The sequence below is a fragment of the Trifolium pratense genome, linkage group LG2, assembly GCF_020283565.1.
Source record: "Trifolium pratense cultivar HEN17-A07 linkage group LG2, ARS_RC_1.1, whole genome shotgun sequence".
Taxonomy (NCBI): Eukaryota; Viridiplantae; Streptophyta; class Magnoliopsida; order Fabales; family Fabaceae; genus Trifolium; species Trifolium pratense.
Genome location: NC_060060.1, coordinates 44,594,209 through 44,610,864, shown reverse-complemented (window position 1 = coordinate 44,610,864; position 16,656 = coordinate 44,594,209). Strand labels below are relative to the sequence as shown.

At 33.0% G+C, this 16,656-nt stretch overlaps 2 protein-coding genes across 3 annotated transcripts; one reads left to right on the top strand and one right to left on the bottom strand.

The window, feature by feature from the left end:
- Window positions 1-1,503: 1,503 nt before the first annotated feature.
- On the bottom strand, window positions 1,504-6,464 carry LOC123906182 (pentatricopeptide repeat-containing protein At4g21190-like). 2 transcript variants are annotated; one of them, XM_045956035.1, is made up of 6 exons: window positions 6,158-6,387; window positions 5,984-6,071; window positions 5,762-5,863; window positions 4,520-4,663; window positions 3,973-4,185; window positions 1,504-2,409 (listed from the first exon to the last, which is right to left on the bottom strand). In XM_045956035.1, exons 2-6 carry the CDS (start codon window positions 6,065-6,067, stop codon window positions 2,023-2,025), a joined length of 930 nt encoding a protein of 309 aa, XP_045811991.1. In that variant the 5' UTR covers window positions 6,068-6,071; window positions 6,158-6,387; the 3' UTR covers window positions 1,504-2,022. The 2 variants fall into 2 exon arrangements, with proteins under 2 accessions (XP_045811991.1, XP_045811990.1); XM_045956034.1 differs by having other exon boundaries at window positions 5,984-6,464.
- Window positions 6,465-7,981: 1,517 nt separating this feature from the next.
- Window positions 7,982-14,386, top strand: LOC123906181 (uncharacterized protein At3g49140-like). The gene is made up of 11 exons (XM_045956033.1): window positions 7,982-8,213; window positions 8,397-8,499; window positions 9,312-9,534; window positions 10,905-11,007; window positions 11,103-11,170; window positions 11,721-11,897; window positions 12,014-12,142; window positions 12,276-12,611; window positions 13,136-13,294; window positions 13,675-13,770; window positions 14,116-14,386. Exons 1-11 carry the CDS (start codon window positions 8,135-8,137, stop codon window positions 14,218-14,220), a joined length of 1,578 nt encoding a protein of 525 aa, XP_045811989.1. The 5' UTR covers window positions 7,982-8,134; the 3' UTR covers window positions 14,221-14,386.
- The last annotated feature ends 2,270 nt before the right edge of the window (window positions 14,387-16,656 follow it).

Below are 16,656 nucleotides of genomic sequence, written 5' to 3'. Positions count from 1 at the left end.
ACTTTTATCGGTAGCAATCGCAGAAGATGTTTAGGTTGTTAATCACATTTCATTTGTGAGATAGGAGTTAAGGAATTTTCTTCCTCGGATCAAGTAAATATTCCTAAGAATCGTGATGAAACATCTGATACAAACTCAATTGATATTTTCTTTCGACAGGAGCAGCACGAGGATGTTGTGGTTGATTCGCTTCCTTTTGGGGCTCTATATATGACTATAGTGGTATTAGATTCTAATTTGTCAAATTTTAATGCAAATGTTCCTCGTGACATGCAAGTTTTAGGGCTTGCTCAATTGCTCCTAGTGCAACCTAACCAACTATGATTTTGTGAGTGTTTCATGAGCTAACATAGTTCAAAAGGACGAGAATGTTGATTTAGATGAAAACACTAATCAATAATTTTAGTTTGTAGTAACAAGAAAAAAGAATAACATGGCCTAAGATAGTTTGTGCTTTGTTGGTTGTTTGTTTGCAGTTCGTAATTTGGTTCAAATACATCTTTGAATTTCTGTTTTACAATTTCTAACCAAGTCATTCACAAATTGGTTTCAATTTTAGCCATGTGGAAATTAGTGTTTTCGCGAAGCGGCTAATATTTGTGTTGGTTATTGGTCTGTATATACTCAAGTAATAGATATAAAGAATCGACTAACATCGATCAATGAGAAAAATAACCATGTGATTGTGTATTTGTGTTGTTACTAAATCAATACTTATGAATGTATTATAGAGTTGGGATCCTAATTATTTTCATTTCTTCCATGAGTATATAGTTTTGGAAAAATAAATGCAAAAATGTAACATTAAACGAGATTAAATCATTTTCATACATCCGAAAATATTTAAAAACTTTGGTAATGGAAAAAATGAAAATGATTGAAAATGGAGAGGATTCCAACTCTATTTTATAGTTTGATTTCTTTTTTATTTGATATCTTTCTCATGTAATTAATACTTACGTTGAAAGAGATTTGTTCAACAATATAGATAATGAGTTGGTTATTCAGCGATTCCAAAATAAAACGGCATAGCAAACAATTGTAAAACATATATATGTAATTGTTTTAGTACAACGTAATTTTTTAATATATTATATAATTTTTAAAATATTGATTTAATTTTTTTTAATAATTTGCACCCCTATAGGCTGATGCTAGCAAAGGGTTCAACCTAAGGTTAGTGCTTCAACTCGTCTGCATCACCGATGCCCCTTTTGCTTCAGAGTTTGATGATGTTGATGATGATGGTCAAAATATCGAGGAAGATGATGATGTTAGTGGTGGTGGTATCTTTAAAGTTTTCGATGTAAATTATCAAATAAACTATAGAGTATAAGCTCAAAATATGTCTGTCAAATTTATGCATTATTTTCTATGAACCGCCTCACAACTGTAGACACATTTTAATTTGAAAACAAAAGAGAGAATTGTTTTTTGTTTCTTTCTAGGAGTTTTTTTTTTTTGAATAAGCTAAATTAGTGCACTCAAATTGGCACTAGAGAATTGAACCCGAGACCTTTCTAGGAGTATTTAATCATCATGGTTTAAGAATTTGAGTACAATGCAAATTTTATGACCAACAATATAACACAAACCTGCACAACTATATCCTAATCAAAGCCTATATGCATTGAAAAATTACCCTACAATCTCCATATATTATGCATTGAAATTTTCAAGCCAAAGTACCCACTTCGAAATCAGCATTGATACTGCCTCGACAGAAGAGCATAACAACTTATGATCCTGGAATTCACCGAGGCAGGAATCTGAAGTACTAGTTACATTTCTTGGTTTGTAAATGATCTGTTACCCTCATAAATCATAAATGAAATGTCTACCACCAGATTCTCAGGCTTACATTTTTTTTTAAACTTTAAAAGCATGTTCTCCTAGAGTGTCTTCACCTATCTCCTAACAAGGTGTAGAAGTTGGACGCCGATGTAATGATTCTCACTTGTAACTAATAATAACCGCCAACCGAAACTTATCTTCTAGTCATAGTAAATTGTCTTTCTGTTGTTATACATCTAAACTTGGTTCTGTGCTCTCAGATGACTCGTCAAAAATCTGTTCAGGTTCCATGCGTGTTACATCAGCATCTTGTTCGAACTGTTCATCATCAGTTAACTCTGAAGTCTCTTCTGAACTATCATCCTCTCTTAAGCCTGAATTTGGTTCAAAATTGTCATTCTTTCTTATGTATTTGTCGACATCATTAGACTGAATTTGCGCCTTGATTTTTACACGCTTTCCTTTGATGTATCTATATTCCCATCGGGGTGGTGGATATTTTTTATGTAACCTCTCGTATTTGTCCATCATACCTAGCTCCTTGAAGACATCGCCAACCATTGAGACAACAGATATACTAGGTTTAACAGTAAGCTCCTCCATGTCTGCAAATACCTACATGAGAAATTAAGTATTGAGCTTGAATTCAATTCATAATACATCATTTGTTTGTTTACTATAATATTATGTGCTTTAGAGTATATGTTTTTACTAGTTTCCTCGCATAACTGTAATTAGTTACATTTTGCAATCAGTTATTTCGGTCCAATGATTTCCCACTGAACTCAAATTATTTTCAAACTCCTGTTATCTATTGTGACAACTTTAGTATAGTATATTTCACAATCCAGCCCTATATTCTAGGACCAAGGATACGAAGCCGTACGTTTACTTCTTAAGATAGAAAATCATCAACCAGAGTCTTCTCATCTACCACACTATTTGTTTGTTTACTATATTCTGCATGTATCATATATGTGCTTATTAGTGTATAGGTTTGTAGAAGTTATTGTTTGTTACAGTTGTTAGATTAGTGAACTAACAATTAAGGCCATGTTTGTTTCAGATTTTCCAGCAAAAAAAAATCTATTTTTTTAAAAAAAAATCACTTTTTTTTTATTTTGTTTCATATTTTTTCAAAAATCATTTTAGTAAAAAACTCATTTTTCTCTTCAAAATGAAAAGCTAATAGCTTTCTTCAAAATCTATTTTTTTTAAAACCATTTTCTAAAAAAATAGATTTTTGTGATCGTAAACAAACGGAAAATAACTTTAGATTTTCTTCAAAATCTCTACAAAAAAAATCTCTGTTTTTTTTCAAAAAAAATCATATTTTTAAAGCTTAAACAAATAGGCCCTAAATCAGTTAACCCTATGCCGAGTCTATAAATAATGACACTACTGTATTCTAATGTAACAATCAACATTCCATTACAGATTCCATAGAATCCTATCCATATTACTTTTCCCTGAGATTTTATCATGTTTTCCCTCATTTTCTTACCACCTTCACCTGCACTGAAAAATCACAACATATGTGCGCTCATTCTTAGAATAGCACAGCTGAAAAGTCAAACTCCTCTCGCATATAATTAAACCTTAACTCTTTAAATATCTAAGCGTATTGTGCTTTGCCTCCATTCCATTCACATCCTCTTCCATCTCCAGCAAAGTATCCGACAAGTTGTTTTCATTTCATTTCCTATCTCTGCCTCTGTTCTATCCTATCCTATCCTATCCCTTTTCTTTCTCTGTTTTCATTCGGTTCTTTCCTCTCCTCTTCCTCTGTGTTTTCGGTTTCTTTCATCTCCCTTCCCTGATCAGAACAATGTCAGGTTCAGCAAACATACTTTGCCATCCAACGGAATACAGAGGTCTTGTTAGCTGATTTCGGGGGATTTCTTGGCTGTATATTTAGAGAGAAAGAGCATCTTTGCTTCATTAATTAGCATGTCTGGGTTATGCAACTCTGCTATATTTACAGTCGATATATTATTATTTATAATTGTGATTGTTCTCTTTCGTCTCCAATAACTTATCTTTTATTGAATATATATACTTTGGCATATGAACTTTGAATATCCAAGAATTTGACAATTTCATGGAATATAATGAAGTAGAAAACCAAAAATACTACTCAACTATCTATAAGGTATATCAGAAACACATTATAAATACCTCAAACATCTTGTCATGCATGCTTCTTTTGCGGTAGATAGATATCATTTTATCGAAGAATCTACGAGGCAAGCTTGCCGTGTACTGCATTAATAACTTTGTCCAAAGCTCTTCTGCTTCATCTAGTCGATCATCCTCTGCTAAAGCATTAAGTAATGTGAAATAGCTTCCCATTGTCTTTCCTTGACCCTTGCTTAACATCCATTTTGTTACCTATAGTGTGTCATAAGTAATTTTCATAATTTTATGTTAGCTCGGAAGCTATCCTAAGAATAAGGGAAAATAGTAATAAATAAAATAAAATAAAACTCAGAAAACAAACTAAATATAGGCTAAACATAAACATTTTATCTATAGATATATCAAACCACTCGGTCAGTACAACTTAAAAGAGACACAAATATAGAAAATAACGAACGTATAAAAATTCAGCACTGTAGTAATCACGGATCGCAGAAAATAATGGTTTATTGAAATTTTGCTACATTATAGCACCTCAATAATGAACATAAAAAATCATAAGGATAAAATTGTTATTTTGAAATACCTGTATTATCCGCTTCCACTCTTTCTCATATTCTAGAGTTTTGAGTACCTTTTTCACCGTAATTAAAGGAAATTCTAGTTCCCAAGCGACATAGGTATCAAGAGCTCCGTAAACTTCCTCTTTCACATTTGAAAGTTCCTTAATCTGTATACAAGACAATAGAAATATTATTTTTCCACAAATGCAAATCATCCAAGGAAAAACCAGACTGAAAATTTATGTATAAAATGAGAGTTCCACCCCTGCTTTTAAAATAGCTATCACAGTACTAACAATTGTCCCTCTCAACAACAATAAAAACGTAATATTACTTTCTTTTTTTTATTTTGCTATTGGCCTAGTAGTGGCCAACACATGCTAAAATAAAACACACACGGGGAGGGGAAAGTGTGGTGACCCTAGATCGAACCCGGAATTCCACATAAAATCTCCTCACAGCCAAACCACTAGGCTGTAACAATGGAGTAGTAATATTACATTTTAAAACCAAATATACATTGTACCACATAAATAATTCAATCAGTTACCAAATAATATTGACCAAAATTTTGCATTTCATATTGCTAATGAAATTGGGAGTGTACCGATTTTATCAAAAGTTTACATGAAACCTTAAGAGTTAACCTAAAAGAAGACCTAGAATTGGAAACTCTTAGAAGTTAAGATGAGTGTTTGACAACCATGGCGGTAATGTTTGCAGTTGCATCGCAATTCTAGATATTGTTTAGAATCACATATTCAATTGCAGTTTCGACAACATTAAAGAGAGTCTACATCGCAACCTAGACCGCAATTGCAGTTTATTTAAAAAGCTGGTTCCCACATCCAAGAAATTGGACTCAAGTGAGCTCCCCTTGGACGGATCGTTCGGGAGAACCCAAGTTCGATTCCTGGTGGAACAATTCTTGGTCAGACTTTACTTATCTCGCATCAGAACTCTAGATTATCGAAGCCCCTTCGTCTGGGAACCAGAGGGTTAATACAAGGAAAAAAAATCAATTCCACCATCACAATCACTATAGCATCACACTTCTTATGGAAGGCATGCTAATGCCGGACACGTGCCAGTGTCCGACTCCGACATTGACGGTTAGGTTCAATTAATTCATTATTTTTGTCAATTTTTTACCGATGCCAACGTCTCAGTATGTGTCTAGTGTCTATGTCATTGCTTCATATATCACAAATTTCCAGCAAAGTTAACAATATAAATGAATAGAGCAAATGCAATGAAGAACTTACAGATTGAACAAGCTTAGCAGCTTTAGAAATGGTACCAATTTTTTTATTAGTCTTCCAAACTCGTGGATATCTTGGTCTTGGACCTTTTGCAGCAGCACATACCTTATAATAAAAACAATAAAAATTCAAACAAAGTCACAAAATTATTTCATTTTATATAAATAAATTATATCTTAAAAAGTAATAAGTTAATAACTATAGAACTAAGAATAAGAATATTACCAGAAAAATGCTTCGTGTACTTTTTATTTTAATTTCTTCATATGATTTAGCTATAAGTAGAGGCGAATTAGTGAGTGCAAGCATTATGGATTTTGTTACTGTTTGTGGTGGCGGCGGTCGATAACTGACTGCGCCGGTGATTTCCGGCAAGCTTTTGGTTTCAACGGGGAGATGAGTAGAGTTCAGTTTGACTCCGACTTGCTGCTGATACAAGGCCGGTGAAAGCAGCAGTGATTGAAATTGAATGATGATGCACTTCAAAACCAAGTGGATTGGGTTTGTTGTTTTAGTAAAATAAAAAATATACTACTATAATAATAACAAAATAAAACTGGTGATTGAGTGGAGAAGAGATAATGAAAAAAAAAAAAAAAGGAAGCACATAAGATGAAAGAAGAGAGCTTTAAAGAAAGGAGAAATATGGTAATGAATTAAGAAGATAGAATGATTTTAAAATACAAAGACAAAACCAAAACTCATTATAAAAATATGGACTTAAAACATATTTTAGCTTTTTATAATATAGCATAAGACCACAATAAAGAATGAAATATTCTTTTAATGGTGGCGTGCTAGTACTTGTAGATCTAGAAAAATAAGAGTATCTTTTAAGATAATTTTTGATGTCTTAACAACTCAACTCATGTGATTCTCAAGATGACAATGAAAATTGATTGATGTAAGCAGGCTTATTTTAATGGTTGGCCTCAACAAAATGATATTACTTTATTGTTTGAAAGTGTTCTGGTGAACACTCAAGGGGAGTTGTATTATTAATAAGTTTGGATCAGTGATTGACCACCCATTATTTTTACAATGAATATGCAATGCTATTTATAGTCTTTTGATTTCTTCTTCTCCAAGCTTAGCTTCCTTATTTTTCAGTAACTACCATCTTCTCCGGCGAGTCCACGTTTAAACAGGGGCAGTTATTCTTTCCTTCGTCTCGAAGCTATGATAAATCGTGGGATGGTGATGATTTCTTCCTCGTGAAGCTAAATAGTTAAGAATCTTGGAGAAGGTGATATTTTGGCGTGACACCGACTTTTGGATTGCTGGCGCCACATGCTTTCATTCTCACCCTCGTGTCTTTTAAATTTCATGGACCGCCTTTGATTGGGCTTTGCTTTCTTGGATCTATTGAGCCTAGTCAATTTTCTCTTGGTCCATTGCCCGGTCCAGGAAGCAATGTCGAGAAAGATGGATCAAACTTAACTGTGATGATACAAATAAAAGACCAATGAACCTTTTAGGGTGTGACGGTCTTGTTTAAGACAACAATTTCATCTTTTTGAGTAATTTTGCCTGTATAATTGATTCCCGTGATGCCCTCCATGTTGAGATGTGGGCATGTAAATCAGAATGGATTTGGCTAGAAGACAAATAATTACTCATCTTTAAGTGGAAAGTTATTCGAAGGTGTTGGTTGAAATGATAACACGAAATAGCAATGTCAACGAGAATATTTCGACCTTGATTAGACGTATTCATGATCTTACCAACTTGTCCAAATTAATCACACTTGGTGTGAAGGAAACAAATCAACTAATTGGTTAGCTAATTACGATCAAATTTTAAATTCTTTTGTTTTGCATGTTTTGGAGACACCTTCTAGAGAGCTTCAAAGTCTCATTTTTTATGATATTTCCGATACTTGCATGCCTCATAGTGTTCGTTTAGTTTCTTAGGACATCTATTATATATGCATCTCTACTTATTCACCTTTAAGATGAAATTTTTAGTCACTTGATTATTAGACAAAAAAAAAAAACTTTCGGTCATTTTAGAATTGATCGAGTTTGGTCTGTGTGAGCGTGTGCATAAGTCAGTTGGTATGGACATTGCATGCAATGTGCATGCAATATGCAAGATCAGAGTTCGAACCTTGATATTCGTAGGTTTTTATTATATTTTAAATGGTATTGTATAAATAAAATAGAAAAAAATCATTTATAAAAAATATAATAAAGTTAAAATAAAAATAAATATCAGAAAGTTGAGCATGTTTGCGGCTGCATCCAATCACGACGAAGACAAATCCAAAAGCATAGAGTACCTCATCTCCTTCTTTCTTCTTTCCACAACTATGCATCTCTCATAACATAGCGTAATAATAATAATAACACTCTTCCATTTCCAAACAAACCAACTATGATGATAATCGATCCTCCTATCGCCGCCCGTTTCCACCTCGCCGCCACCGCCACTCGCTTTTCCTCCGCCGCACCTCGTACTCTCCCTCTCTCTGTTCCATTTTCCTAATTTATTCTATATTCTCTGACTACTAACAAACTAAAACGGCTTCGTTTTGATTTGATTTGAGTTCAAATGGAGTTATTATTACTACTACTACTTACTGGTTAATTAGTTATACACTTGCTCATTGATATTTGTCACATTCTTCGCTTGGCAGATAATAACCGTTCAATGTGGACTACGGAGGATATGAATGGCGGATTAGGCTACGTGGCGTCGTGTCGACGACTCGCTTGTAGCTGCGGTTTTGATGTGCCTTGGTATGGTTATTGAAATCAAACACAATAACTATTCTTGTGATTATGTTTTTTTTTTTTTTAGCTTAGCGGCTAGAAAATCCACCGGTGGAGTGTCCGGGGTTCGAACCTCGGATCCTGCATAATATATGTGATGTCCCTACTAACTGAGCTAAGCTCAAGGGGACGATTATGCTTTTTTTTTTTCCTGGATGATTTAGTTGTGAAATTATTGAAATCAGTTACGGTGGTTATTCTAAAATAAAAAAGGAAGTAAAAAATCACTGCATTTATTGAGGAAAATTATAGTTTATATGATATATTTACTAATTGTATGAACTATTTTCTTTTGATCACTATTATTATATGGTCATTTCTTTGATTTTCTTTATATGAGTTTTTGGTTAACTCAGTCTTGTCTTGCTTAAACCCATTCTTAATAAGACTTAGACTTTGTTGAGTTTCTTTGGGTTTATAGTTGGTTTCATGTCTAAAGAACTGACCCGATGAAAAAATTAGTGCAAGGTGAGCGACTAGCAAAACCTGTTTTAAACCGTCACACAAACATCCCTACTTGAGACTGTTGAGTTTTACGGATAAACTTTTGTGATAGTACCGATTTGTTGAGATAAACTTTCATGTAAGATGCAATTCCCTAAAGTGGCATAATTTCGAAACACATTTATCTTTAACCTGAACAATGAATTCATAAAGCAAATTTTGCGACTTCTTGTTTTACCTGTAATGTATATTGACAAATTGTCTACCTTTCAAGTCAAAAAATACTAAATGTTATGAGAGGAAATAAATAATAATAAATGGATATAATTACACAGGATAAGAAGTAAAAAGTACCCGGGCGCTCCATTTACAAGAAGAAACAAACTTCTGAAGAATAGAATTCGAGTATCATCAGAACATCCTGGCTCAGATCAGGAGCCTGTAAAGAAAAACGAGAAGCCATCCTATCACCCATTTGAGGAAATAGCTGCTTCGACATTGGAGAATAGTGAAGATGTTAGACTTACTGCAGCAGAAACAAGTAGAACTGTTATTGAGGTACTAATTTGTATTACTTTTTCTATTAGTGAAGTAACGTCACAATGAGAAAATCAAATTTGGCAAATATTTAGGTTTTCTTATTTCAGTGCTATTTTTGTTCAATATTGAAACAAAACTGTACTGCTTGTTTTAAATGATGGCTAGACAATAGACATTATCCTATGCGGCAACGTGTGTAATGTTCTTACATGAAGGAAAGTTAATAATGATAAATTTAGATCCTAAAACCATAGTCAAGGTCTCCATTTCATTTTAGCAAATACTGTTCTATGCTGTGCTCATTTAGGATTGCCTGCCCTCGAAAAGGTATTAAAGATAAATAGGAGATTTAATTGGCCATTTAAAGTATTATTCTTTGTTTTGAATCCATGTGTTTATTCCATAGTCACCTGATTCACAATTCGCTTTGGTATGTGGTACGGGTGTATGCGGTATGCAACTCTTGAAGTGTTGTTGGGTACTTGGGGGTTATATATAGCTAGTATGTTATTTAGATTCGTTGTATGTTCTTCTACTATTTTAATTGTTACGGTATCATTAACTTTTCATCTTGTCTAGTTAAAAATAATAAACTACATCCTAAAATAAAAATATAAAAACCCAACAGCTAACAATTATAAGATAAGAATAGTTCCACATGGAAACTTTGCAGCATACAACATAGTCCCCCCCTCTAGTTTAAGCTTTTACACTAATGTTAAATTGTTCCACATAAAAAGTTTCTAAACTATAGAAAGGATGATTAGCTATATAAAAAGGCAGCGCACATTGCACCAGGGAAACTATTGGAAAATATATTACACTGGTTCCCATACTCGGTTTATGGTTACAGACCAGTTTTTGTTCTGTGAGCTGTTCCCGTGCTCATTAAAACCCGAAGTGAACTGCTTCATTGGTTCATTATTTTCTGCAAATTGGGCACGGATTTGTGCGATCGAAGACCGAATTGTGTTATTATGGTTAACTCAACTGTTAGAGCAAACTGCTCCATAGTTTTCCTTTCTGGTGCAGCCTGATTTGTCTTATTGAATTTGCAGAAGTTGCCAAGATTGATGGCAAGTTTGCAACCCTAATAGAGAATATCAGAAGTGTGAAAAGTCTAGTTATGAAATAATGTATAATTTTTGTTGGGATTTGCTTAATGTATGTGACAATAACCCATTGTTTCTTTTTACAGAATTATTGAAAAATATGTCAAACGTCACTAACATAATTTTTACTGAATGTTGAACCTTTTATGACCTCAACTGATGTAATGAAAATTCTGTATTTGAGAAAATAACTATATCTAGAAGCATGTCAGTTGCTTTTATTCTCTGTCGAATGCATAGCTAATGATGATTGTGGCATATCATTTATATTTATAGGTTAACAGCAAAGCAACAATGGTGTTCTCAACTTATGTTAATGATGATTTTCATGAAAATGTTGTTTGGCCAGATTTGCCTTATTTGACTGATGAACATGGAAGTAAGTGATGGCTATATGATTGTCCTCTACTATGTATTGAGTTTCTTGTGCTTGGGAAGTTTCACCCCCCTAATTAAATTCTACAAGCATTGCAGGTATATATTTTCAAGCAAAGAACGGTGAAGATATTTTGCAGTCCCTAACTTCAGAAAATAATTTTGTGGTATGACCATGTCTCTAACTTTGTAAGTAATGGTATATAATTTTCTATGAAATACATACTAACAGTTCATTTGAGGCATTCACACATACTTACAGTTTTGTGTACTTTCCTTCTACTATAACAAGTAGACAATGCACTTCTAACAGAAAAAAAAACCAAGTAGACATGTACTGAGGAAAACACATGATACCTAGATTTGATGGCCTGATTCTTTTATTAATGGCATTTTTTAAGCAAGCAATTATAAAATTACCTTCATTTTGTTGATGTTCATTTGTTGATATCAAGAAACTTTAATTTGCTACCTTTTGGGCTTTTACAATAATTTAATATCCTCACCTTTTGTCTTGTTGTGTTTCATTGTACTATTTGATGTATTAAGCCATATCCATGATTTGTTTGCTACAATGGCTTAAGTATATTTCTCTTTCATCTTTCATTTTATTTTTCAAATCCTTTTGTTCTAATCTCAATTCTCAAGTTCTGTTTCACTCTACAAAGTTTGCATATCTTAAAAGGGTTATGGATTGTCTTGTTTGTGTTGTTGTAGCAAGTCATAATTGGTGTGGATACCATGGAAATGATCAATGAGATGGCCTTATCAGGTCCATCAGAAATTGACTTTGGGATTGAAGAAATTGATGATCAAGATACTGATGATTTAGATGACAGCGATGATGAAGATGACGAAGATGAAAATGTAGATGAGAATGAGGATTATGACTCGGTCTGAATTTTTCATTGTTTTTAATGTAATTATGAGGCTTATGTTCACTTCTCAACTGTAATCATACATTATTGAAACAAAATAATATCCACTATTATTCATTTTCTTGTTTGCAGGGATGGATGGCTATTCTTTCAGATGAGGATGAAATGGATGATGATGACGATGAAACACTTGCAGACTGGGCAAAATTGGAGACAATGCGATTTTCTCATCCAATGGATTTTGCTAAAAAATTGACCGAGGTAGATGTTAATGTTACCTAATTTGTGGCTTTTGGAGACTACATTTTAATGCCTTTTCTATCGCAGTTTTACTTTGATTTTATTGATATTAATTAACTCCATATTTTTATTACTACTGCTACTCTCTATCTAGATTGCTTCAGATGATCCAGTTGATTGGATGGAGCAGCCTCCGGCTTGTGTAATCTTCCAAGGAGTTATAAGACCTGCATTTATCGAAGAAAATTCTCCAATACAGAAGCATCTAACTGCCAATCAATCCAGTACTGCCGACATTAGTAAAGCCACAGAAAATAAAGACGAAAGTATTGGTGCAATTAATGGTCATGAGCACAATACAGAGTCATCTGAAGATAATACATCAAAACAGGTGGAAAATAATGGGAATAGTGATATACCTATAGATGATACTTCCTTCTACAGATTGGAGATGGTTAAGATTCAAGTGTTCTCTGCACATGGACATCCTGTAAGCTGGCTGATTTGTATGTGTTTGATTGTTTAGAGACATGTTCTAGGAACTCGTCAAGTTGATTGATCATGCACTTTGTTCATATATTGGTGTTTTATGATGCAATTTGGTGACTTCTTTAGTCGGTAATCATAGCCAGTTGGCTAAGAAATGATGGATATATTTTGTTTAAAAAGGAAAAATACAGAAATAACCAAAATAGCTTTTATAAATATTGACCTGACATTTTGACACCAATGGTATTTTTCTCCCGCAACAAGCTCAGATAGTTTCTCTAATTAATAACTCAATTGGTTAGAATCTTTAAACAGATAGGCACACAGATAATTCAAAATTGTGCTAATTACCTGGAAATTTATGATGTTTCTATTTGCTGGCTTTTAGAAAGAAATATGAGGTAAATGACCCATCCCAGGGTTAAGTTTGCATGATATAAGAACATTACATTGTAAAACGCTAAATTGTATTATTTAGACATTTCATTTGTTGGAAACTAAAATTTCTGTTCTGATTCTGCGCAGATTATCCTTGATTTGGAAGACTACATGAAAGCTCAACCTGATGCTATTGCAAGGTCATCTTCCAAAATTATATCTCATTTGAAAGCTGGTGGAGAATCAGAAAAGACTTTGCAAGCCCTTAAGTCTCTCTGTTGGAGGTGTAAGGGTATTCAAGTGGAGGTAATAAGCTCTTGGAATATTTTCTTTGATGCACTTTTGTTGAGTTGTTTTCTCTAATAAATCTCTTGATAGTTGCCACGGTTAAATAGTTTTATGACCGAATTTTGTGTATTTGGTTTGGAGTGTCATTAAGAAAGTTGTGTCATTCATTTACAACCAAAGGTACAAGTTAATGCAAGATCTGATTCTACAGCATTTCACTACCATGATTTGCTAAAGGACATCTATCTGTCTTGAAAGTAGAAATGATTAAATACAATTTTGGAATTTCATTACCTTCCTCGTCATCTTTTACATTCTTTTTAGAACACTTAAGTACAAGCATTAGTACATTTGCTATGTTACAGTCAGTGATCAACTTTGATTGCAATTCATTGCAGGAGGCACAAATTATCTGTGTGGACTCCCTTGGGATTGACGTAAGGGTTTGTTCAGGAACTCAAGTTCAAACACTGAGATTCGGATTCAGGAAAAGGGTACATCAGTTGTTTCTCATAGCTACAAATTTAAATGCCTTTTATATAAGTCATGATATCGTTTGTATTATACCGCGAAATACAAATTCAAGGTAGTTAAGTATATTTGTCAGATTTAGGGTTTAGTAAAAGGCTGGTTCAAAACTTTATAGATCACAATTAAACTAAACTTTATAATTTTCTGAATTGCTCCATTGTGTTTAGATTTTGTGCTGAGAATTTGTCTTACCTTGACAAACACCACCTTCATATAGCTGATTTTAGTTTAGTTTGTGCATGATGTTGCAACTTACTTAATGTTTCTAATCTTCCTAATATTCACGCTTAAAATATCATTATTTGCAGGCTACATCAGAATACAATGCTGAGAGACAACTCAATGATTTACTATTTTCAAGAAATCACCCAAAGCAACCAAAAGCGAAGCTAACACATCAAAATGAATGCTAAAATAGTAAAATGTCACAAACCGGACAATTTTTTTGTACGGCTTGTATGACTTCGGCCAATGATTGTGTACAGTAGTGAAGGCAGGGTAAAATGTCCCATGCAGATGACAATCAGGTTGTGTAATTTTTGTTGCATTAATCAATAATTGGAAGTAATGTTTTCCTCATTTGCTTTCATACTTTATTTGTTCAATTTTGTTGTTGATTAGTCTAATGCCTGCAAGTGCAACAAGTAACTAGAGACATTAGTCATGGGGACAAATATATTAGTAAGCTTTTTAAATTCTAATCAAATAATATAATGTAATGCGATGCAATGCATGAGTTGAGATCCTCTTCATTTCTTAAAATAGTAAAAACAGGTTTGAAAACTATAATTATAAAAGGATCTATCAAACAAGTTTTTTGGTTTATTATTTCTAAAAATTGAAAAACAGTTTTACAAAAGTGAACCAAACAAGGCCTTCATATGTTCTTTATTTAATGCAAATGCTAAATAGTGCCCCCGGGACACTCTTTAAGCCCTTAAATAGTAAGCTTTTTAGGGAATTTTTATCGGAATGCGTAAAGTCAACGCATTGGAAATTGTAGTGTTTAACTTTTTGAATAAAAAGTTCCTTTAAATGGAATGCTTAAAGAGTGCCCTGGAAATGGACTAAAATTACGTGCATACAATTTTTGTAGGGATGAAAAGATGCAATTTTTTATAAGGACAAAAAATATGCACCGGCGATGTAAATATTTTTTACATTGTTAATCAATCCTAATTGTTATGGATCATTAAAAATATTTCACTTTAATCACATATACCTTAAATTCAAACATCGTATGCAAATTAATCTCTAAAAACTTGTATACTTTTACTTTTATTTTTTTTAAAAAATGGGGGATGCAAAAATATTTACTAGTCCAAAGTGACACTAATAACCTTTTACAATCGAATCTGACGAGATTTGAACTCGGCACCTTTGATGTTACAAAGCTAAGCACTTACTAATGAGCTATAGCATATATATACAACAAAATACGACCACTGATAGGCTGCAAATGCATGACTTTATCGTCGTAATAAAATGTATCGTGTAACATACCGGATTTTTGATAAAGAGTTTGAATAGAAAAATTTTATTTATTTAAAAAGTAAGACATTTTTTTTTGTTTACAAAAGAATAATAATCATCTAAACTTATAAATAATAAGTGTACAACGGAAAAATATTTACATATTTATAAAAACTCATTCTTTTATCTCCGCACGCATACAAGCAACATACCAACTTCACACATATCGATGTGTGAAGTTGGTATGTTGCTTGCGGGGATAAAAGAATATGGGTTTTTATAAATATGTAATTTAAATGAAATACTTTTCCGTTGTACACTTATTATTTATAAGTTTAAATGATTTTTATTCTTTTGTAAACAAAAAATAAAATTTTTCGATTCAAACTCTATAAAAAATCCGGGATGTTACATATTGCTTCCCCAACTTGTGAAGAAAAGAAATATAGATTTAGCTAAAAAAAATAGAAGCGTTGGATATTTGATTTGTTTTTATAAAAGGTAAATGCTAAATAGTGTTCCAGGGTCACTTGTTAAGGATTCAAATTTAGAAAGTTTTCCTTGGAAATAGTGTAGTCAATACAACAAAAGTTTATATTTTGATGTTTTCCATGCACAACTTTTATTTTATTTCTTCTTTTGGTTCCTTAACTAGTACCTCGGGGGCACTGGTTAGCAAGACCCTTTATAAAATACTAGTTTAGAGCCGATATTAAATAAATATTGTATCATTTTTGTTTTGATGTGTTTTGTTTTTAGCAAATCTACTGGAGTGATCTCTAGAAAAGGATGTTACAAATCAATATTTCAAAAAGATCATAAGGTTGAAGAAACATGCACATCAAAACATACATGAGAATGATGCCACAAGAGTTGAGACACAATCATGAGATCCGCTTGAGAATGGAGGAAACATCAATCTCAAGCATAAGTACACATACCAGAAGTAATCTCAAGCTCAGAAATGTTCTGCTATGTCAGTAGAACACGAGAATGACATCACAGAAGCTGCAAAGCCTGTCTCAAGATCAAGTTTAGATTGATCTCAAAGAAGCAAAAATGAGGTCAATATACAAAAGATCAAAACTTGTTGATATCAAGATACAAGCATTGACAAGGTGGAACAAGGTCTTTTCAATCAGTTGAAGTCAAATGGCAAAGCTCGACGTACATGAGAATGTAGATCAAAATGAAAATATCAACTTTGAAGTTGAGAATGGACATGAGAATGAACTTCAGAATGACAAATTTTCCAACATGAAATGTTTAAGCATCGTGGAATCATGATCATCCTTTCAATCTTCAAATTTGAGATAAGATTGCCCATCAGAATGGATATGAGATTAATTATCACATCATTCATTTTCACAAGAGAA

Bases quoted from the DNA above. Each gene is read 5' to 3' on its own strand.
- LOC123906181 (XM_045956033.1), top strand. From the start codon at position 8,135: ATGATGATAATCGATCCTCCTATCGCCGCCCGTTTCCACCTCGCCGCC. The intron at 11,171-11,720 runs GTATGACCATGT...GTGTTGTTGTAG, and splicing joins CTTCAGAAAATAATTTTGTG to CAAGTCATAATTGGTGTGGA. The intron at 12,143-12,275 runs GTAGATGTTAAT...CTCTCTATCTAG, and splicing joins TTGCTAAAAAATTGACCGAG to ATTGCTTCAGATGATCCAGT.
- LOC123906182 (XM_045956034.1), bottom strand. From the start codon at position 6,067: ATGCTTGCACTCACTAATTCGCCTCTACTTATAGCTAAATCATATGAA. The intron at 4,186-4,519 runs GTATTTCAAAAT...GACACACTATAG, and splicing joins AGTGGAAGCGGATAATACAG to GTAACAAAATGGATGTTAAG. The intron at 2,410-3,972 runs GTATTTATAATG...TTTCTCATGTAG, and splicing joins TGCATGACAAGATGTTTGAG to GTATTTGCAGACATGGAGGA.